Source organism: Vespula vulgaris, chromosome 10, assembly GCF_905475345.1.
Source record: "Vespula vulgaris chromosome 10, iyVesVulg1.1, whole genome shotgun sequence".
Classification (NCBI taxonomy): domain Eukaryota; kingdom Metazoa; phylum Arthropoda; class Insecta; order Hymenoptera; family Vespidae; genus Vespula; species Vespula vulgaris.
The window spans coordinates 765,328-788,194 of record NC_066595.1 but is presented as its reverse complement, the minus strand read 5'-3'; the positions used below and the strand labels follow the sequence as shown (position 1 = coordinate 788,194).

Below are 22,867 nucleotides of genomic sequence, written 5' to 3'. Positions count from 1 at the left end.
TTAATATAAGAAAAAAAAAAAATTATCATAAACAAAGAATAAACCCTCTTTATAGTATTTGCGATTAAATAGTATTCGAATTAATAGTACTCTTATCTTTCCTCCTATTTCATAAATCATAAACGATTATTTATCGTATATATAAGTACATACCTTTGCAGTGTCAATAATCGAACGTAAAAAGGGTTGCCTATCTTCAGGCGCGAGCGAACGCTCTCTCGTTATTTCAAGATCGATTTTGAAAAATATTCTCTATACTTTTTCCTTCTATTCCTAATGTGATTTGTACACATTCTTAGTCGTCTCGTGCTTACAATCACGTACACGTATGTACGCACGTACACATTTTGTCGAGTGTACTCGAAGAGAAACGTTCATCCACTCGAGTAATCCTCTTCTCATCCTTCAGTCCCTCACAACTTTGTCTTAGCCCTGTTACCTCCTCTTTTTCCTCGTCTTTCTCGCTTCGCTCTCCTCTTCCATCCAACCTTCCTACCTTATCCTGCCCCTCTTTTATTTTCCAGTCGGTGCAAACGCTCGTTTATTTACAAAGTTCTCTAAACGTTCCGACTTGTAGCGAGTAACGTCGCTGGAACGCAACCGTCGAATTCCAGCTTGCATTCTGTCCGTTTTTCGCGTCATAACGTTGGGTCGCTTCCCTCTTCCCCCTTCACCCTCCTTCTCTTCTCTTCTCTCCTCTTTCTCAGTCGTTGCATCCTTCTTTCGCAACCCTCGACGACTCCGGTTCCTCGTCTTGGCATTTCGCTTTCGTTGTTTAACCGCTCGATTCTTTTCCGCGCTTCTTAGATACTTCTTCTCTCTCTTTCTTTCTTTCTTTCTTTCTTTCTCTCTCTTTTTTATTTTTCTCTTTCTCTCTTTTCATCTTTCTTTCTCTTTTACATCGCCGACTGCAACGAGGAAAAAGTTGTCTCATATTATCGGAAAAGGAGGCTGCTCGCAGTTCGGTTCCGACTTCTCTTTGCAAGGGTGATAGCAGCGAAAAGAAGATGCATCGTTCGCTCGGAATTGCGTTAAAGAAGAGGAAGAAGAAGTAGTAGTTGGAATTTTTATATTAGTGTATTTACTTCGTTAGCGATGTTCCCTTTCGAGTTATAGAATGCACGTTTTTTTTGTTAGTAAATAAATAAACGATACCTATAGGTATTTTTTATATATGTTACATGTATATGTATACGTATATATACTTTTTTATTTTTTTTGTTCATACGTATATATATATATATATTTTTTATTCATATGTATTTTTATTACTTTTTTTCTTTTTTATCGGCACGTGTTCCCATAAATCAAACTCATGGAAATTATTTACACGCGATGTTGTCAAGTGACCACACAAGTTAGAAAATCCTTTGAAAAAGTCTCTTTCTCCCTCTCTCTCTCTCTCTCTCTCTCTCTCTCTCTCTCTCTCTTTCTCTTTCTCTCTCTTGGTAGTATATTAAATGCACATGGTTTCGAACGTATCGAAATTAATTGATAAATCATACAGTAGGGATACGAGCGGCAAAAGAGGGAGACTGCTTTTACCGGATAATCGATTCGTGCGTCCCGCATGGATACCTTTTTATAGTCTCTTGCAACCATACGAACCTCCTTTTCGTTGCCCACCTCCCAGCCCATTCCCCTTCGCTCCCTTTTTCATTCCAAGTCGACGTCATGCCGATTTTCGTTTGGACTTACACGAAAGAAATGAATTCACGTGTCTTTCCCTTAGTTTCTCTTCGACCTTTTTAAATTTAAAAAGGTATATTCGAGATATACCCATACGTGGATATACCCTACACATAATTGGAAATCTTTTTAATTTTAATAGTAAATGAGAAAGACGAAACACACACACACATATATATATATATATATATATAGATGCAATACAGATACACGATGTGATCTCCTCTTTAGTAGTCTATGGGTTAAAGGGGAAAGTTCACTTGATTCATATTTTCCTATATTTTATAACAACGATAAAAGGGAATCAAAAAAAGGAAGTCAGGCATACTTTTTACTTACATCGTAAATAACGTCTTTATCGACGATTCTACATGCCGACGTTAGTATACACGGTGTATCGAGATAAAGTTTCTGATAGATAACAGCCGTCATAATGAATTCTTTGCCTCTCCCTCATATATGTATGTACGTTCCCTTTCGAACGGGTTCTCTTGGACGGGGCTACCCGCCTCCTTCTTGTCTCGCACCGTCATTATTATCATTGCCGTTGTTATTTTTATATTATATACGTATACGCTTATAAAAATGCGGCACAAGCTTATCCACATATATCTACATATATATATATATATATATATATATATATATATATATATATATATATATACACATACGTATGTAAACGTCGACCGAGGCAAGAATTATCGATCGATGCTCGACATTGTGCCGAAAAATTAACTTCTCTTCTTGCGTTACCTTTTATACGCTTCGGGCTAAGAACCTCGGCCTGTCTACCTTCGACGTCGATTGACTTCGTAGAAAATAATTTCTTTTCTTTTCTCTTTCTTCCTTCCTCTTTTTCTTCTTCTTTTTTTTCATTCTTTTATTATTTTTTTTTTTTTTTCTTGGAATCAAACATTTGCTTTATATTACCTTGCCAAATATTCTTAAATATGAAAGCATTTCTCTCGATCTTAATTAAGTAAAAGAAAAGAAAATATCAGATTTGAAATTTGAATCCGAAAAAATACGATTTCGAGATGCTCTCTCTTCTCTTTCTTTATCTATATATTACATTTATCTATCCGTCGATCTATCTGTCCCTTTTATTTCCCGATGATTGTTATTCAGTAAAAGTTTCGTAAGCGCCGTACGAAGACGCGAAAATTATCGAACGACGTTGCTCGCGAATACTGCCGTCGTAAATTACAGTTTTTATCGTTGGCAGTCTGGATTTCGGGCGAACGCGAGAGAGAGAAAGAGAGAGAGAGAGAAAGAGAGAGAGAGAGAGAGAGAGAGCCCTTTCTCGACTCCCTTCCTTAGTCTCCTTAACGTTTCCCTTCATCCTCGGAGATTTATCTGAAAAATTTAAAAAAAAGCCTACCCTCCTACCATACCCTGCCAACTTGGTCCTACCCCTTCTCTCTCTCTCTCTCTCTTGCTCTCTCTATCTTTCTCTCTTTCTCTCTTTCTCTGTCGCGTAGCTTCTTCGTCGCTTCTGGGCTTGTCCACGTCGTTGTCGTCGTCGTCGTCGTCGTCTTCGTCGTCTTCGTTGTCGTCGTCGTCCGCGACGCAGAAGATCGCCGATACTTTTGCTCGAGGAACCCCTCGCAGCTCGGCTACGTGGCGGAATGCATCTGTACCGCGCTGTAGGTGATTTTTACAGGGCCGTACGCCCTGTAGTAGACACTTCGAGAGAAGGTAAGAAAATAATTCGAAGATCTTTCAAATCGATCTAGATTCAATTACGATCTAGACAGCGTTACGCAGATCCATTCTCGTGCGTCTGAAAAATTCGACGATAGAGATTTCCGGAACGTGGAATTATAATCCTGTTAGAATTTAAACCTGATAACGTTCGATGGTTCGTTACGAGAGAGAACAGTGATTAAGAAGAAAAGTGAAACTGTTAGCTCGATTCGATAAAAGATTTTTAAAGTATGTAAAATTAAAGGAAATGTAAATTATTCGTGTAAAATAATCGAGATGGATCATCGATACGGTCCTGCCTCTCTCTCTCTCTCTCTCTCTCTCTCTCTCTCTCTCTGTTTCTCTCTGAAGGGCGCTCGAGGGTCCCTCGTTACGTTGCGCCGTTCGACAAGAAAATTTGCCTCTGTGCTGTGCCTCGTTCTGGCATATCGTGCGCATATGTCTCGAGCGCGCATTTCTGTTTAGCCGGCACCCCAACCACCTTCACCGCCGCCATCACCGCCACGCTTGATTTATCGATCGACATTTTTTCGGGGGATTTTTATTACGTTTTGATCCCTCTCCTCGAATACATTTCGCGGCCACTAACCACGAAAAGCCCGAACGAGATCGCTCGTACGCAGCTTGACACTCCGCTTGTTATCGAAATCGAGCGGCCTTTTGATGTCGACTATTCGTGAGCTCTTCATATTTCCTCTTCGATTTCGACTACCCTTTTTCAAGGGTATCGTATCGTTATACTCGATCGATTATATTGCCACAAGAAATGTCTCCCTTTTTTTTTTCTTTCTTTTCTTTTCTCTTCCATTTTCTTTTTTAATCTATAATTAATAGTGTCTTGAATATCATAATAGAAAGTATTAAAAATTAGTCGTCTATTTAATCACAATATTTTACGTATTAGTACACGCATATATATAAGTAGATATATCTAAATTGTGACGTTATTATGTACAAAGGTGATCATGATTATATTATAATCGTGACGATCACGGGTAAAGTGAGTTTAGTTGATTCTTAGATCTTGAGCTAATAATTATCGAATTCGTAAAATTTTGAATATATTTAGGCTATATCAATGGATTTCTCTCGCGATAGCATCGAGTATCCTTTGAAAGGTAACGTCGTCTAATCCGGAAAAGGGTCTGTCCAGAGCAGAAGGTGAAAGGGCATAACGTTTCCTTCGTCTTCGACGGAATATATCGTCGTAATCTTCGTCGGTCGTCGGTGGGTTCACTTTAGCGTAATATAACGCGGCAAATCCACTGTAAATTAACAGAGCCGCGGTGGCTAGCTGAAAATATGATTGATCTAATGTTTATTTCGTCTGTAAAGGCGAAATATGTGTGTATGTATATTTTTTATATACATATACATAAATTAAAAAACAAATATAAATATAATTTATGTATATGAGCAATTTATTTCGAAAGTGATCTAAGTCCATTTTTTTTAAGTGTAAAAAAAAATAAATAAAATAAAATCACGGAAAATTGTAAGTACTATAAAGTGATTTTTTTTGAAAAATGTACTTAGATCACTTTCAAAATAAACGACTCACACATACACACATATATATTTATACATAAATTAAATAGCAAATATAAATATCACTTACTTGAAAAACGGCCCAAAACTTGTAGCTTCCCTCGTTTATAAGAAAATCATAATAACCGGCCCAATAATCGACTTTCGGTTGACTTATCGCTTTCATATCACCATGATCGTCCTCCTCGTCGTGATCATGGTGATCGTCGTGATCATCGTGATCGTCCATGTAGTCCGGGACATCGTCCTCTGGTTTCTTATTATAACCACGCCGATAGTATCTCGATCGTCTACTCGAAACGAGAGGATTACGTCGTTGAATCGACATTTTTTTCTTTTCTTTTCTTTTCGCTTCTTCTTTCTTTCTTTTCTTACCGTGAAAATTATCGTTCGTTCCAAGAGAAAGAACGTGCGTGTGTACGATGATTTTCTTTCGAATTTGTAAAAAAGAAGAAGAAAGAAAAACAAAGAAGAAGATTTTTGAACGTATCTAACTACCTGTACGATTGAACGGCCGTGCCTTTTTGAATATCAGGTGTCTCCGTAGCTGGCTCGAAGTCTATCGTCGTTGTGATCGATTCCACGTTCGTCTCTCTCGTCGACGCACGATGGAGGTAAACGAAAATCGTGAGAAATCGAAGAAACGGACCAGTCTGCATTCTATTGCCGATAAATTGACCGTATAGTATACCGATCGATATATTGAGGAATTTAGAAAAGAGAAAAAAAGAAAACGAGTAGAGAGAAAAAAGACACGGAAAAAAACGATTCGCTCACCTAAATGTATCGATACAAGTTTCCTTCGATTACGATTAGATATTTTTCTATCGCGAAACGTGCGAGCTTCGTAAAAAGTCGATCGATTTATCGAAAATTTACGAACCACATTGGTCTCGATTGATACAAGTAGATTCATTCATGCGAGAAACGAATAAGAAGAGTCGAGTTTATCAAAGAACGTAACATCTTCGATATACGCGAGGAGATCTAAACATCTGTAACCTTCAACGATGAAATTAGAGAACGAACTGAACGATTTCTCGGTGCAAGTTTGTAAGGAACCGTTTTCCGTATATTACCAGACCGTAACTGTATTACCAGAAACGTTAAACAAATGGGGGCCGTGGCATCGCTAAGAGTACTAATTATTATGGATCGCGACGTCGCGACGCTTAGGAAAATTTTCACTCTACATAATTCTCAATGTGACGCTCCGTAAATTTGTCCCATTAATATCTTTCATTAATATCCTTCTTTCATCTTTAACTATCGTCTATCTGTCTATTCTATCCTATCGATCCTCTTTCGAGTAGCTACAAAATTTTACGCTTCGCGAGAAAAACATCGTTGTCTCGTGCGAATCGATGTTTCTTCTAATCTCTTCTATTGTTCTTCTTTTTTTTCTTGTCCTTTTTCTTTTTCTCTCTTTTACGAGTTTCGATCTCATTTCCAATAAATCTATTCCGTTAATAAAAAGTTTCACTAATCCATATCTTCAATACGTCATTGTAGAATGAACATTCATATCGATGCAAAATTTGACCCAGCGAAGTAGCATTCTTCTATGGTGTATTAGAGCAGCCGATTAGCAAGTACCTAATCGAGTCCCGTTCGGTCGATACTCTAAAATCTTTGAGCATGGGGTGATAATTGCACGTAGATTCGTTGGTTAGACCAGAGATAAGAGTGTTGTTCATTTCATTTTATTCGTATTCTATTTCTTCTTACTTTTATTCTTAAAACTAAAGTAGGTGCACAGTATATACGCCTATGTATTATATACGTTTTGGCAAATATTTCCGATAGGACAGAATTAAGAATAAATATTAAGTATTTTGATTTTTCTTTATTAAAAAAAACACACACACAACAAAAAAAACAAAAAAGTAGTCGTTGAAAGAGAGAGATTTTTTATTTTTTAAAAGATTATAGAACACATTCGTATCTCGGATCGCAAGGTACGTACATCAAAAGTACGTACATCTTCAGGGGATGAAGATGGGGCTATAGAGAAAGAGAGAGAGAGAGAGAGAGCATAATTGGTCGGCCGGAATGCGACACGATCAGAATTCTCGCGTCGTTTTCAAGTAATCCTTCCGATTCCACCAATGCTCACTAATTCTGTTTTGTCGCGCCACTGAAAAACTGACAGAGAGAATTTCAAAGACGACGATAAGAAGCGGTTGTCGCCAAATATGCTCATTTTACATTACTCCCAAATTCAAAGGGTTACGTACGTGCGTCGTTCTTCGTTGACTATCGATCGAACTCACCATAAGAATTTTAACGATTTAGAAGAATTCGATTCATCGGTAAACGGACGATTCAACATACGAACAATTTTAAAAGAACCCGTGACATTTTATCTTCAATTTGTATAAAGACGTTTTTTGGGACAAGTAGCAGGTTTTTAGCTTAAATTACATTTATTTACATAACAATATATATACATATTACACTTGGATACTCAAAAAGAGTCTGTCCCCGACGAAACTGTCGAAAGTTGAAAATTCTCTTCGTTCTTAATCACTTGAGACTTTTCAAAATTTCGAAGGGATATAGTAACATGAAATAAAAAGTTAAGATCCCTTTCCAAATCTTTCCGCAAAACGTTCGATTCCAGTGAAGACACGATTGGTGAGATCCCACCAACCAACGTCATTGTTGTTCGTTCTACCGTGTCCAGTAGCCTCAGCTAGATGAGCGGGAAAAGTGATCTTGTGCCTGGCAATACTCTTTAATACTAATGCCGCTATATAAACGATAAAATAAATACTGAAGTAGAGCGGAATGTACCAAAGCTTTTTCCCAATGAAATAATACGAATAGGGTCTTTTATCGAGCCGCTGATCGTTCATCTCAGGTTCAGGCGTAGTGGAACGGTGATGATGATGATGATGAAATTCTGGCAAATGATCGTAGATCACTTCGTGATAATGATCGTGATCAGGAGGGTAATTATCGTCGTCATCGTTGTCGTCGTCGTCGAACGTTGGTCTATCAAATTCGATCGGTTTTGGTGCTGCGTGATCGTCGTACGAAGTTCCGGATGAGAAACTTGGAAAATCCATTTGATCATTCTGATGATTTGGGAAAGGATCCATTTGATCCTTGTACGAATCCATCGGCTAAAATCGAATATATTTAAAATATATTTATACATTGCATTATAATCCGTATCGATGAATACGTGATCAAATGAAACTTACTTTATCGTCCTCTATGATAGACGGATAATTATCCATTCCAATTGGTTTCGAGATCGGATTATCGATAATATAATCTTTGGGTTTGTCGTAATCGGTCGTTTTCAAATTATAAGGCCCAGCGTATACAGGCCTCGAATATCCCGATATACTCGAACTCGGCGGTTTATCGGGACTCGAATCAGCCGACGAAGACATCGAAGGACTCGATGAGACTTGTTGTTTAGCGCTGTGCTCGAAAATAGCTGGCGGACGAAATCTTTCTTGTATCTTGATTTTTGATTTCGTCGAGTCTAACTTTGCCAATAAATCCTCGTCTATAGTCGAGTACCTGAGGACAGTATTTACACAGTATTCTCTATATTTTTCTTTAAATTTAATCGCGAATCATAAATGAACCTACCGTTTTGTCGAAGGATAATCGACAACTTCTCCGGTTTTCAATTTTGGAGTTTTGGGTGGCACGTAAATCGGTGACACAGTGATAACGATGTCCTTAACACTTCTACTCTCGTTTTCGACGTTGCTGGAGACATTGGCTCGCGTTAATGCCCTTAACAGAAATATATATATATATATATAAACAAGAATATTACAAAATTCTTTTCGATTCTATCGCCCTTCAAAAAATTCAACTTTTCATTTGACAAGCACGTTTCCTTTTTTACTTCGCAAATGGACTTCACGATTTACATGGAACTATCCAATTTGTCATGCAAAAGCGCTCTCTTATTGTATTTTTATTTGACGTGCTGAATGAACCTTGTGATCCATGAAAATGGTCCGCTTCCGGTATTCTTCGTTTCTTGACCATTCTTCGATACTTTCGCGTATGACGTTATCTCCGGTAACGTCAATGTAAATGCTGTCGTCAAATCAAGGAGTAGAAACGCGAACAAAATTCGTGGTATCATCGTTGCTGATTTCTACGGATGAATGGTCAACGCCACCTAACTTCTGGACCTCATATAGACTCGTAACTGTAACGGCACGACTTACTGATGGGGAAACTTTTGTCCAAAGGATCGTGTTCAACTTCTAAATCAACAATTTCGATAGAGACGTTTTTGTTGAAAAAAAAAGAAGAAAAAGAAAAAATAGCGTTGTAATTTGTTGAACAAAAAGTTATGTCGATCGAGCATCGTATCGTTACTTTCTCGAGATAAAATTTGGCCATATCGATGACAGGGAAATTTTTAATATTTTTTTCTTTTTTTTTTACGACAAATTTTTGAACGAACGAAAAACTTCCGCCCGATTCTTCGCGCGTTCATTGATATTAAAATTCTGAAAAAGATTCCAATTGCACGTCAATACATATCCCGTCTAGTTTGACGGTACTAATGAGACCAAACGATGTCTGACTAAATCGCTCTAATTTTCTTCACAAACTATAACTTCACCGTTACGAGGATAATATTGTCATAACGACGTGTGAATTAAGAGAAAGACAAACAAACGTTAATCGACCTCGTACACGAGAAACTTTTTACACGAAAATACGTAACTCTTAATACATAAATTGAAGATGAATACTGTGAATTTGTTTGTTCAAAGAAATAAGATGAGAAAATATAGAAAAGGTAATAAGTAAGAAGAATAATAAGTAATCATTTATATTTATACGGTTTACAGGATCATCGTTTTCATAGAAAACTCATCATCCACTTGTAATGAAACATATCTATCTATTAAGCATATTATCGTACAGAAAAAGAAATGTATGTGTATGTATGTGTGCGTATGTATGTGTAAGGTAAAATTTGCCGTGTTTCCTGTCGAGGACAATATTTACAACGTACATTAACTATACAATTTTTATATACAAAAAACATTAACTATATAATTTACATACTATCGAAATCTTATTTATTATTAAATAACGTCATCGTTATAACAATTCGTATATACGAAACGAACTTAAAATTGTTATGTAAATTTGTAGAAAAAAGAGGGAAGAAAAAAAACAAAAAGAAAAAAATATATGCATGTATCTCTCGAAAGAACACACGATCGAATAATTAAGAATAAAAAGGGTTCGCACGTTCTTTCTTCCCTTTAATTCATCGTTCTTTCCTTCTTCGTAATATCCATAAGATTAATTAGAGATCTTCAAAAGGAACTTATAGGTCTTTTAAACGTTCGGTCGTAACTCTATCGTAATATTACAATCCTCGTCTTCTTGGCTCTCTAATTTATTAGGATTCATCAATCCGTTTTGTCCTTCGATTTTCTCTGGATTAATCGTAATCGAGGATTTCTCGATAGTCTCTAGATTTTTCGCATTGTTGATCGTTTCGAGATCCTTCGAGTCCTTCGGGGAGATATCCTTTTCCTTGACGAAACTCTCGTTGTCGATTCCAAGCGCATCGATCGACTTCTTCTCCTTTTCGTTGCCCGTTCGATGTTGATTCTTTTCGTCCAAAGCGATCTCAACGATACCACGATCAAGACCATTTTGATTCTCAGCGATCGTCTTTGGTTTTTTCTTTACAATGTCGTTGCCTTCGACTTGAGGCCTTTTCTTCAAATACAACGCATTGAAGAAGAAGTATATTAAACCGGTCACTAAGGAGATCACAGCGAAGATCTGATACGTCGGTCTGGTACCGAACGCTTTCATCAGATAACCACCGATCAAACTACCAGAACCTTTACCTGTGAACAAAATATGTATTACTCGAGTGTTTCTATATGTATGTAAGAACAATACAACGAGACGTTGAAATCGAATCGAACGATATCAAATATTATATTCTCTCACCAACTCCGTAATAAAGTCCACCGAGTAGTCCCTGTATAGAAGTGTCCGTAGTAGAGGTAGATAATTTTGCTGCGTAAGTAACAGCTGCCGTGAAACTGAGAGACGATGTCACCGATTCGAGTGCCTCGAAGATCAAGGTCAACCAAGGATTATAAATCAAAGAGTAACCTAAAACGATCGACGAATAATTGTCACTGAGCAACTCCTGTTAGAATCTTGTTTTTTTTTTTATAAAAATGTACGATCGATATTTTTGATTTCTTACCACAAAGCCTGACAGCGTAAAAGACAAAACCGATGAAAAGAACATTAGCATGGCCGATCTTCGATATGATTGGTCCAGAGAGAACGAGCAAAGGAATTCCTGCGATACCACCGACTGTTATGGTAATTCCCATGAGCGATCTGGAACCTCCTAAATCTTGGATCAACCAAAATAGAAAAGACTCGATGTATCCCCAAGCGGTTCCTGAAATATGTCGTTATCGTTACGTTTACGTTTCGCTAGATTTTTAAACGATCGATTAAACGATCTTGGTTTCCTCCACTTGAAATTTTCTTCTCACCGAGAATGAAGCATGCTATGAAGAGAGCAACCACTTCGACGTTCTTAAGAACGGTGAGAACGTCGCTGACAACGTTAGTCGCTGGCGATTTGAATTCCAAATTAATAGCTAACATAAGGAAACCCGAAATGAGCTTCAATGCGGCGTACAAATAAAATGCGGGTCTGGAAATAGAAAAGAATTTTTACGATCGTTGTTCAAGCGAATATAAATATAAATCGATTGGATCTTTCGATCGTTCGGGATTTACCTAAAGTCCGTGTATCCTTTGTCTCTACTGGCATAATCTATCAAAAGACCGGACAACGGAGATGATATCATACCACCGATACTTCCGTAAATTCTTTGAAGACCGTAATCTGCTTCCTGTTCTCTCAATATCGCAATGACTGCACCTTCGAACATGGCGAAAGTGGTTCCACCGATGATTCCTAAAATAATCGGACATTCATATTTTTGTTCGAACGATATCGACCTACATTGTTCGAATCGCTTACCAATAAACACTCTGATCACCAGGTATAACCAAAACGTCAATGTAATGTTATACTCGACTTGCATATCCATGTTCAAACATACTTCCTTTCGGGGCATACTAACGATACACTTTTTAACACAATTCTCGATATCAAGTATTTGATAAGGTTCCGGACTTTGGGCGTAATCAAGCAGTGGAACTTTTACGACGACCGTTTGATCATCTTCGTTAGAATTTTTACAAATTACTTTCTCGAAAATTTCACCGTTCCAGGATACTTTCTCCGCGATAAATTTTTGTCGTCCCTCTTCGATGTCCTCCTCCGTCATTTCCAATTTATTTAATTTCGATAAATACGACTGTCGGTTCATAGTTCGATCGAGTTTCTCCTACGATTTTTATAATAATGAAGAAACATGTATTTTCGTTAAATCGATTCGACATAATTACGTGACAATTTATTATCGGATCTCACTTTGGACGGATCAATGAATTCTCCGAAGGTACAAAGCGTTCGATTTTCGTAGACTTTAACGGAATCGAAATCCTCGAGGAAAGTCGATGGACTGCAAGAGAATTCGTAAAGTGGATTTGTCGGGAAGAAATAAGTGTTCTTCGACAAACGACGAACCGAAGTTTTAAAAAATTCGTTGTTCCTCAATTTACGATTTATTCTCATGTCCTGTATTTGGCCGATGTCCTGCGAAAAGAAATTTTTTTTTCTTTTTTTATTTAACCAAATGGAAGTCTACAAAAGATTTCTATTCGAATGAATAATGTAAAAGGTATAGATACCTGAGGGATATTATTTAAAGAGGCAGTGTACTTGAACGAATCGTTGGTACCCATTTTAAAATCGTAACTCATAATCGTGTACAATCTCGAAGTTAATAGGGCCTGCGAATTGGTTTCGTTCTGTTCGTCTATGTGACAGGCATACCTAAAAACGTCTTTACACTATTCAGATAACAATTATTTTTTTGATAGAGAAGATTAAAGCATGAATTGAATAAGACGAAAACAGGAAGGTGAAATACGCGAATCGGTATCTCGTTGAAAATATTATAACAATTATTTAGAATCAAGCTCGTCGTAATAATTATGATCTCCTTGGATTGTCATCTTGGTAGCTAAAATAATTAAAAGTAATTATCTTGCTATGCAATTACTTTTTTTCTCGAGATCAAACAGGAACACAATGGAAAGGCATGAATTTATCTAACAGAAAAAATCTCTAAATTTAATAGAAATAAATCTCTAATGAAATTCGTACTTACCCACAACTCTCTATCTTCGTAGCGATCTCTGAGCTCAAATCTGTTTCGCAAGGGTGGTTTTGACTCATCGAATATATGAGTTCGCCATTTTTACCTGCACAACTCGCGTCCATTATAACTCTCTCTGGAAATTCGACTGTAACTCTGCCTATTGGGACGAGTAAGAGAAGTAACGCTGCTACACCGCCAAGAGAAGAAAAGAATGATAATAATATCTGCAAGAGAAAGCAAAAAAAAATAAAATAAAAGAGAACCATCGTTAATCGACAAACCATGACTCTTTTTTCCTTACGAATAAAAACCCGTTGATTTACCCGAAAATTTCCAACTCGATCGGCAAACATCCCAGCCAATGGTGGCATCACTATAGCTGCGATAGGTGTAACGGCACTCATTATAGCTGTTTCCTCTACATTTATACCTAATTCTCTCATGTGAATCGTCAGATAAGGATAAAGTACGTAGAGCGCTGAAAGTAGGAAACATTCGATATCAATTTTGCAATTTATGAAATTGAGAGGACAATCGAAAAGATTTTTTTTTTATTTCTTAATACTTACTGGATGCTTGAACGAAGAATATCAATTTGAGAGGTAGCAATTCTTTGTGACGAAAATCTTTGGCGATTCGCCGAAAGAAACTCTTGATCAGCATCATTGTCTTCGTTTTTTCTGTTTTCTTTTTTTTTTTGGTAACTTTATACCTCGTTAACAGTTCATGAATAAATTAACGAATGATCTTATATCTCAATTCGATCGAGTTGTGTTATCATTCTCAATAATCGAGCCTCCTTTCGTAATCTGCGTATGAATCGACATGAATGGTTATTTATAGCATAAATTTAGACGAGATAAATATATTGTCAGAACGAAGACATTTCAAACCATTCGTAATGACATTATTTACGACAATATCAACTTGTAAACGAGTATTCAAATCAATGCAATCGTGTCTATACTACGGTTCAATGTAACAGTGCTAACTGAGGAGCTACACGAGCGTATCGATAAAAAAAAAAAAAAAACTCTTTTGTCATTCTTCTTATCCTAACACATTTTTCTCTCGTATTTACAAAGTTCAATAGAATGCGTCAATCATGATAACACGCTTTAATCCAATTAAAATACTTGTCCACGATTAATTATACCAACGTCGTATTTCAACTCTAATACGTTTTTATTACAATCAAAGACGAAGTAAAGAGTGATACTCAACTCGAATAAATACGTTTTTATTCAAATCAAAAATGAATGAAAGGATGATAAAGCTCGAGTACTTGACCGACTAACGACTAAAATCTAACTGAGAAGAAAACGGAAGGCATTTGATGTCGATGCCGTTTGCTTCCATGAGTTGGGCGTGTCAAAAAGGAGAATTACGTTTAATTTCACAGTGGACAAATGTCAAAGAGAGTAGAAGTATGTTTGTTAATCATTAACAGACTGGTGTCAACGTACCAGCAACGAATACGAATGTTACCTAACGTTGTTCTTACAAGTTATGTACATATATATGTACCTAAATGCAATAAAAAAAAAAAAAAGAAAATAGACACCAAATGAAGTTCGTTGTTCGATCTAAAATTCGACAACAAATCGAACCGTCGAGTTTTTTTTTTTTCTTAATCTTTTTCAGATAAAAATGTTTCAGATAAAAATTTTCAACAAGATTTCTCCGCCGTTAAAACGAGTGGATGTAAAGTGAAAAAATTAGTTTCAAGAATTCCGTAATACCGAGATCTTTTCGTTTAATTGTTAACCTTCGATCAACGAATTCTATCAATGATATATTTCACAAACGGCGACCCTGATAAAGTACGCCGTAATTCAATAGAAATGTCACGACTTTTACATAACGGTTTTACAATACATGACACATCGTGCCATGATACTTCCGTTCGTCCCAACGATAAACCATTGCCCTTCTTTAAACCGATCACCAAGTATAGTATTCGAATGATCAAGATTTTCCTTCATTCTTCATTTATATTCAGTGACGGTAACGATCGAACAGACCGAGTAACAAATTTTCTATGATTTTGATCACCTTCATCCGTGTAAAGAAAAAAGAAAGAAGCGAAAGAAAAAAAAATAACGAATCACCCGTAAAAGCGTTCATCGAACGCTTGACCAACCTTCGAGTCATGGACAAAAACGATTCTCGATACTTATCCCACATAATAAAATAGACCTCTTTCTCATCTTTAATTCATCGTACGAATCGATTCCGTCGTTGGAAGTGATCCGTAACAAGGAGCGAAAAATGCGAAGGAAAATAATTTTCGAAAGTTGTACGGAGATAAAAACGACCAATAGAATTTTTCTCTTAACGGAAGAATAAAATAACTCACCTATCTGTAGCTTTTTAAAAGCGTCCAAAGTTCGAAGTAATCGTATCGCTCTTGTGTATATAATATCGTCAAATAATCGATTTCTTACTAATCGTTTTATCGGCCAACGTGTTTACCGAATTTCTAATTCCGCTAAGGTCTAATCAATTTTAAGAGACGACTAATTTGAAAAAAGCGAATAATAAAACCTTGTTTTATTTTTTCCTTCCTTCTTTCTTTCTTTCTTTTCTTTTTCTCTTTATGTCTATAGCTTTGATTCAATTGCCTCAAATGCCAAAATAATAATTTAACGAGTAACGAAGACGAAATCACTTGGCCGATAATTAAAATGTCATTAGTTCTAGCTGCAATTTAACCTGCGTCATTCTCTTCGGACAATATCACGAAAAAAGATCAATCCAATCAGACGGATTAAATGACACCGAAATAATTTCTTGCGTTCTTTTTATCCCCCCCCCCCTCTCCTCCCCCCTCTTCGTCCCTCGCTCGCTCCCCATCCATTCGTTCTTCTCTTCTCTCGTGCGATGGACAATATAAAACGTTGATACGATCTACAATTTTCGATTCTACTACGTAGAATGTGGATCACGTGCAGGGAAGCATGCCGCAATGCAATCGTTGTTCACGCTTATCACGTATTTATTTTTCCTCTTTTTTCTTTTTCCTTTTTTCATTCTTTCTCAATTTTTTTTAATAATTTTTCTACGATGCACGAACGCAATTCGAAAAATTACGTAAATATCCTTTGTATTTTTCATGACGATGCTGACAAAACTAATGGGAAAGAAAAATAATATCGCTGCTAATTATGCATCTCACTAATGTTAAATAATGGACAATCCTGTGGTATCGGTAATTTATATGTAAAAAAGAAAAAAAGAACAAAAGGAAAAGAAAAATCTATGCACGATCTTCTCCTGCATTTAACATTTTAATGCTTCCTGAACTGTAAGTCACGCCGATGATAATTGAAATCTCCAGTGGTGTAAATACTTGCAAAACTGCGATTGCAAACAAAGAGAAAAAAAAAAAGAAAAAAAATAAAACAAACAACAAAAGCTACAGGAGAATAGATTTTCTGATTCTCTCTCTCTCTCTCTCTCTCTCTCTCTCTCTCTCTCTCTCGCATTATTTTGTACAGTCACTCGCATAGTTTCGCTTGTTTTGCAAGAAAATCTCGAGAAGGAAGAGAAGAAAAAAAAGAAAAAAAAGATGACGGCTCTTCTGGCGTCGTGTCGCGCGCATGTCCGAAGGATCACGGTGAATTACGAGACGCGAATACGGTAATTACCACGAATTGCTGACACCGTCGACGTTCAGCGTTGGCCCATTACAAATGTAATTGCATAACTCGTGCGCGCGAGCGGACCTTGCGAACGTAAGGCGAGTACTAAGTACCTTCTTCCTTCAATGTTTTCTGACAGCTCCAGGATCGTTCTTTTTTTCTCTTTTTCTTTTTTTTTTCCTCTTTTATTTTTTATTCTTATTATCTCTTTCTTCGTCTCCATGATAAGCAGATAATCGAGAAAAGAATTTCGTAAAATAATAATTTCTTATTTACGTCATCTCAAGAGAGATTAGTTTTTTCTTCTTTTATTTTGTTCTTTTCCCTTCCTTCTTCCAAATTCTAATTATTCAAAATTTTACTCCTCGTCGTACAGCCGTTTATCGAATAACATTTCTGAATATTTTTATAGGATTAATTTTGAAAGTTATAGAAATTCTAATGCATAACGTGAAAATTTGTTAGCTAGCGATCGACTTTATAGGACAAAGTCAACGTCAAAGTACCTTGTGATCGAAAGCTTAGTAGAAGACGCGCCGTACATACTTACGGACGACGTATAAGGTTGATAGACACTGGTTTTCTACCGGTAATGAGAGTTTACGATCGTAGAATGCTAAATACTTATTTCCTTCGTGCTAGAGTATGAGGTTAGAAGCCATAATGTATCTAGGAACTACATAGATTCTCGCAAAGGACAGAGGTAGAACTTGAAAAAGACAGGAAAAAGAACAAAAAATTATCTAATCCGGAGTTATCGATCGTTCGATCGATCGGTCTTTCGAAGTGTTGATGAAAATAAAAAAGAAAGACGAATTAAAAAAAAAAAAAAAGAAGAGAAAAAATATATATTTCAACATCGGTGCACCGTATAACGTGAAATCAAAAGAACATTGACTAGGCGAATTTCACGCTTCACGATCACAGTTAAACGCTCTCGATCCAACGATCGATTCATTTCCGTCGTTGATGCAACGCGAAGAATCACGGATATGCCTTTTGTATCGTTATGACCCTTGATCTATCTTCTATGTGACAATATTTTCTATAATGAAATTTATTTGTTTTTCTCTCTCTATCCATCTATCTATCTATCTCTCTCTTAAACACGTTTGTTATAAGTTAATATATTTCACAATTATTTCAAACTCTATTGGCTTGTTAAACGGTAAGATGAGATCAGGCAACAAGACGAGATCTTCTTGAAAGGTTACATGACGATTTATTTGTCACGTGAGAACACACATACACACATGCACATACATACGTGAAAGTTACTCTTTGATATTTCGAAGGAACTCATCGTGATTGATTAATGGACGTTTAAGAACTCATTATTTATACGATGATTGTGTCTAAAGAGAAGAAGAAAAATTACAAAAAAGAAATTGAAAAAGTAATTAGAAGCAAACGATCGAATGAATCGATTATTAATACGTTCGAACGATCAGCGATTGTCCTCAGTATCGTACATCGACGTCAGTCAACGAAAGTTATTTAATAGTTATAAGGAAGTGAAATAATCCATTATAACGGATTGCACGTTCTTCGTTCAAGGCTCGAACACGTAACGCTAATTAAATGAGGGTCACTGATAGCAACTTCATTTTATACAATCTTCCTTTATATATTCCAGTATACGTCAATATCAAGGAAAAAATTGTAAATTAATTTTATTCGTTCCTCAGGTCATCAAAATGCTTTAGCGAACTATTTAATAGATTCAAAGATTTTATCCCTGTGTCCCATCGAACGAGAGGGAGAGAGAATAAAATCGTGAATGTCTATTGCGAAAGTTCACAATAGAAGGTTCGTTCAAGTATCTACGTTCTTTGAATAATTCTGTTTAAAGTTACGCGATGTAATGTATACATGTATGTACCATGGTCCTTGTCTATCTTGAGAAAAGAAGCTCTCTTAAATGTCAGAAGAACGAAGGACAAGAAAGACCGTGGCGCGAATTACGTTTACTTCGTCGTCGAAAGGATGACTGCGATCATTGCTATATCTTTTTATTGACTATGATCCATCGCTATATCTTTCTATTACTTTTGCATGTTAAAAGAAAAGGATTTGATTTGCGATCGATCGAACAAACACCTTTCGCTTTCTCGCGTTCGATCGACGAGTATGATCGAAGGACGATAAAAATATACTCGGGCTCTATCGAAATCAAGTAGTAAGTAAATAAGTAGGTATCTTCGTACAAGATGAAGTTTCAAAATGGAAGAGTATAGAAAGAGAGAGAGGTAGAGATTCGTGGAACGAATCGTGTAACGGAGAATAGGATATAGAATATATCTATATGTATGTACATAACATGTGTACATATATCTCTTCTTAGAATGGGCCACCTCAATTATCCATTTTGTCCGATTACGTTCGAAGCTCTCCGTGTAGCGGATGTTATCGAGACATAGAAAGTCGTAACTGGGTGAACCAGCTGTTATTTACAAGACTTATTATTGAATATGATGAAAATATTAGAGAAAGTAAGATGGACGCCGACAAACTTTGCAAATTTTTATATTTCGTCTTTGTGCTTGGAAAAAGAAAAAAAAAAGGAAACGAAAGTACGATTGAGAAAAATTAAGAATGATAATGTATGAGAGAGATAAAATAAATTATTGAAATAATAAAAATAAATATATATGTATGTGTATAGAATTTATATATCGTTTGAGATCGTAGAACTTGTACTATATCATTATAATTACTCGAACTAAAAAGAGTACGCACATCCGAGGAGCCGAGCTAACAAATTGGGGTTAATCTCGAGCGAACTTTAATCGTGACACTGTCACGTTACTCCCCGTCAAATGTCAAATGTCAAATTATCATTTAATGAAATAAAGTGATTTAATAATATCAAAGAAATCTACAAAATATCAAATATATCTTTCCACGGATGACGAGTTATAATAGGATCGTAGATAATTGGAAAACTATATACCCATCAAGGTTGTATCTTCTTGCGAGATTTTTTCTTTCTTTCGTTCTTTTTTCTTTTTCTTTTTTCTTTTTTTCTTTTTACCAGTAATACGATTCATCTCGATGATCGCGTGCCTTCTTCGATCTTTCATAATGATCCGAAGCTATTAATTTTACATCGATCGGGATAATTGTCGGGTGCAATAATAATTGACACGATTATTTTTTCCATCATTTATCATAAAAGATTGTTTTAACAATGATCGTTTCAAGTGCACGTTTATGCGTTCATTAACTTCAAACGATCGTTCCTCGCTTAATTTATACCTCGTTAAATCAACGTGATTGCTTCTCTATTTTATAAGAAACGTATATATAAGTCGAATAAATATCGCGGACGGATAAATTCCTATGAGATTATATCTTATTAACGGTCTTTATTTCTAACAAATCACGAAAGCTAAGCGTATCGAGTACGAAGTTTTGCGTAACGCAAAAGAGATCGAATTTCAGCTCAAACACGTTCTACGACTTCGTCCGCGTGTATCGTACATTACTAACGTTAGATGCGTTTCAAAACTATACGTACGGATATTCTCTCTACCATCGAACAATGGAATTCGAAATAAACATTTATATAAAACGAAGATAAACAAAAAATGACGATATTAAGATCGTTGGGAATGCGGATGAAGGAGTGGATTGACCGATAATTCCTTTTCTTTCTTCCTTTCTTTCCTTTTTTCCTTCCATTTCCTTTTTTTTTTTTTCTCTTTCGAACCGGTCGAGAAACAATTCTTTTCAATCTATCGATCGCATTTTCCCCGTTGTTTGGAAATAATAAAAACGATGATTTATCCGTCCTTAGATACTCTTCCCCTATTCTTTCTGTCGTACTTTTTAATAAGATAAAAAAAGGAACATTCATCAATACTTTTTATCTCTTTCTCCAATAAGAGAAAAATACGAGCGATATATACGAGTCATATGAAATCTATGCAAATTTATTCGCGTTAACGGTAATCGAAGGAGATATTTAACGAAAAAAAAAAAGGGAAAGAAAAAGAAAAAAAAATTAGTAATAAAAGGATACAAAAAAGAAGACGAAAAAAAAATTGAGAAAAAAATAAAAAGATACAAAAAACACGCTTACACGTGTCGATGCAATCGATTTTTCTCGAATATATTGCCATGATCGAGTGTTCGCTTAGGTAAAAGTCATCCAAGATATCGGACATTCGACGTTGCTTTCACTATGCCGCTAGTCGAGTACGATACGAACGAGACAAACTAGCAAATCGGGTCAAGTGCATCGGGGCCGTTGATTGTTAGCGTGTCTATCCAAAGGAGAGACTCCTCTCTCTCGGTTCAGTCTTTCTAGAGTGCGTTCGAAGAGGAACTCGCAAATTATGCGCTCGACGAGTCCTCAAGAGAATGCGCGCGAGCTTTGAAAGAATATTTTACAATACGAGCGCATACATGTACACAGAACGCACGCACGTACACACAAACGAAACGAGGATGAAAATCCGTCGCCTTCTTTGCACTTTCCATTAGAATCTTTTTACGAAGGAAAAAAAAAAGAAAAAGGAACAAAAAAAGGACACTGTTTCTCGACCGTGAATTATGTTGATTGCAAAATTTCAAAAGAAAAAAAAAAGGAAAAAAGAGATCGTACGATTTCACTTTTACGATGTCCATAGCGTTCCTAAGAGAAACGTAGGCACCAAAAGAATTTTTATATGTTTCTCTCTTTCTCTCTCTCTCTCTTTCTTTCTTTCTTTCTTTTTCTTCTTCTTCTTTTACTACTACTATTATTATTATTCGTCAGAAATAAAGTATCGATAGCGTCAAAAGGTAAAAGTTGATTCGAAACGAGGAAAGGGAAAGGAACCGTATATCCTCGAATCCCCTTTAATCCGATCACGATGTATTTATATTATTCGTGAATGTAATATATAATATGAAAGTAGCATCGACTTGCATTATACAGGTCACTTTCATACGAATAATTGTTTATAAATTGCACTATACTCTCTCTCTCTCTCTCTCTCTCTCTTTTTCTTTTTTTTCTTTTTTAAAATCTCTTCATAAATTTTGACATATTATGCATATACGTAGTAATCAATACATTCATAAATAAGATCCAGATTCTTACGTTTACGAATGATTTAATATCAGAAAAAAACTTGCAGGTGTTTTATCATTAAAATTATTTATCGTCGAAGAAACATCAAATTAAAGCAGTAATAATTATTCTTATCTCGATGTCGACCTTCATTCGCATATGCGCTATATCTTTTTCAAAATTATTCAATGAAATTACGTTGCACTCGAAGAATCAAATTTGTGCACTTGTTCCCTCTATTAACGATGACGTACTCGTTCATGATTTACGCCGAACGAATTCACAAAAGGAACTTGCGAATTACTTTAGATCGAAAGACGGATGTCATAAAAAGTGGACGCGTTAGGGTTGCCTCGGCAAATTACCGATAATTTGTCACGCGCGAGAATTGTTGAACTCTCTCTCTCTTTCTCTCCCTTTGTTTTTCTCTTTATATCAATCAAATTGTTTTCAAAACTTTTGGAAAATATATATGTATATTATTTGTTTATATAATTGATAATTCGAATAATTTATTAATTGTAATAATTAGCTTACCTTCAACGTATTCCATATAGTTCATTCACGTGCTGTAATATTTCGCGTTGAGATAAAACAGATCGTCGATATTTCTTACAAATAAATTCGATACTGAGATCCTTCCAAGATATACGAGGATTGTAAAGTCCTTATTAAAAAAATTAATTAACATATATATATATATATATATATATATATATATATTATTTCAAATTGTTGAAGTAGTAATTAATTAAAAAAAGATCGATATGATCGATGCCACGTAATCCACTACGAAGATCGTGTTCTCGATCAACTATAGAACTTGTCGTAAAAGTTCTGTTATTTTTTCTTTTTTTCTTTTCTTTTCTTTCTTTTTCTTTTTCTTTTTTTTTTTTCTTCAGGAATAAGTATGCGATTACGTTCGAGTATACTCG

General features: G+C 35.9%; 3 protein-coding genes across 5 annotated transcripts; all 3 read right to left on the bottom strand.

The window, feature by feature from the left end:
• Positions 1-4,474: 4,474 nt before the first annotated feature.
• On the bottom strand, positions 4,475-6,644 carry LOC127067070 (uncharacterized). Its single transcript, XM_051001583.1, has 3 exons — positions 6,544-6,644; positions 5,018-5,237; positions 4,475-4,693 (listed from the first exon to the last, which is right to left on the bottom strand). Exons 1-3 carry the CDS (start codon positions 6,642-6,644, stop codon positions 4,475-4,477), a joined length of 540 nt encoding a protein of 179 aa, XP_050857540.1.
• A 751-nt stretch (positions 6,645-7,395) lies between these two features.
• LOC127066921 (uncharacterized) lies at positions 7,396-9,549 on the bottom strand. The gene is made up of 4 exons (XM_051001198.1): positions 8,916-9,549; positions 8,557-8,706; positions 8,157-8,484; positions 7,396-8,075 (listed from the first exon to the last, which is right to left on the bottom strand). The coding sequence occupies exons 1-4, from the start codon at positions 9,065-9,067 to the stop codon at positions 7,527-7,529; spliced, it is 1,179 nt and encodes a 392-aa protein (XP_050857155.1). The 5' UTR covers positions 9,068-9,549; the 3' UTR covers positions 7,396-7,526.
• Positions 9,550-9,753: 204 nt separating this feature from the next.
• Positions 9,754-22,850, bottom strand: LOC127066913 (uncharacterized). Of its 3 annotated transcripts, none has more exons than XM_051001179.1 (12): positions 22,470-22,850; positions 13,799-14,038; positions 13,553-13,707; positions 13,239-13,453; positions 12,757-12,901; positions 12,437-12,661; positions 11,981-12,350; positions 11,734-11,914; positions 11,484-11,647; positions 11,183-11,386; positions 10,918-11,085; positions 9,754-10,811 (listed from the first exon to the last, which is right to left on the bottom strand). In XM_051001179.1, the coding sequence occupies exons 2-12, from the start codon at positions 13,893-13,895 to the stop codon at positions 10,288-10,290; spliced, it is 2,448 nt and encodes an 815-aa protein (XP_050857136.1). In that variant the 5' UTR covers positions 13,896-14,038; positions 22,470-22,850; the 3' UTR covers positions 9,754-10,287. The 3 variants fall into 3 exon arrangements, with proteins under 3 accessions (XP_050857136.1, XP_050857138.1, XP_050857139.1); XM_051001181.1 differs by lacking the exon at positions 22,470-22,850 and adding an exon at positions 20,958-21,108; XM_051001182.1 differs by lacking the exons at positions 13,799-14,038; positions 22,470-22,850 and having other exon boundaries at positions 13,531-13,667.
• Between the last annotated feature and the right edge of the window lie 17 nt (positions 22,851-22,867).

Bases quoted from the DNA above. Each gene is read 5' to 3' on its own strand.
- LOC127066921 (XM_051001198.1), bottom strand. From the start codon at position 9,067: ATGATACCACGAATTTTGTTCGCGTTTCTACTCCTTGATTTGACGACA. The intron at 8,707-8,915 runs GTTCATTCAGCA...ATTTCTGTTAAG, and splicing joins CCATTTTCATGGATCACAAG to GGCATTAACGCGAGCCAATG. The intron at 8,485-8,556 runs GTAGGTTCATTT...TACTGTCCTCAG, and splicing joins GATTATCCTTCGACAAAACG to GTACTCGACTATAGACGAGG.
- LOC127067070 (XM_051001583.1), bottom strand. From the start codon at position 6,644: ATGAACAACACTCTTATCTCTGGTCTAACCAACGAATCTACGTGCAAT. The intron at 5,238-6,543 runs GTACTTGCTAAT...CGTTTCGAGTAG, and splicing joins ACCGAACGGGACTCGATTAG to ACGATCGAGATACTATCGGC. The intron at 4,694-5,017 runs GTAAGTGATATT...TCATATTTTCAG, and splicing joins AGTTTTGGGCCGTTTTTCAA to CTAGCCACCGCGGCTCTGTT.
- LOC127066913 (XM_051001179.1), bottom strand. From the start codon at position 13,895: ATGATGCTGATCAAGAGTTTCTTTCGGCGAATCGCCAAAGATTTTCGT. The intron at 11,915-11,980 runs GTAAGCGATTCG...CGATTATTTTAG, and splicing joins GGTGATCAGAGTGTTTATTG to GAATCATCGGTGGAACCACT. The intron at 11,387-11,483 runs GTGAGAAGAAAA...GACATATTTCAG, and splicing joins CATAGCATGCTTCATTCTCG to GAACCGCTTGGGGATACATC.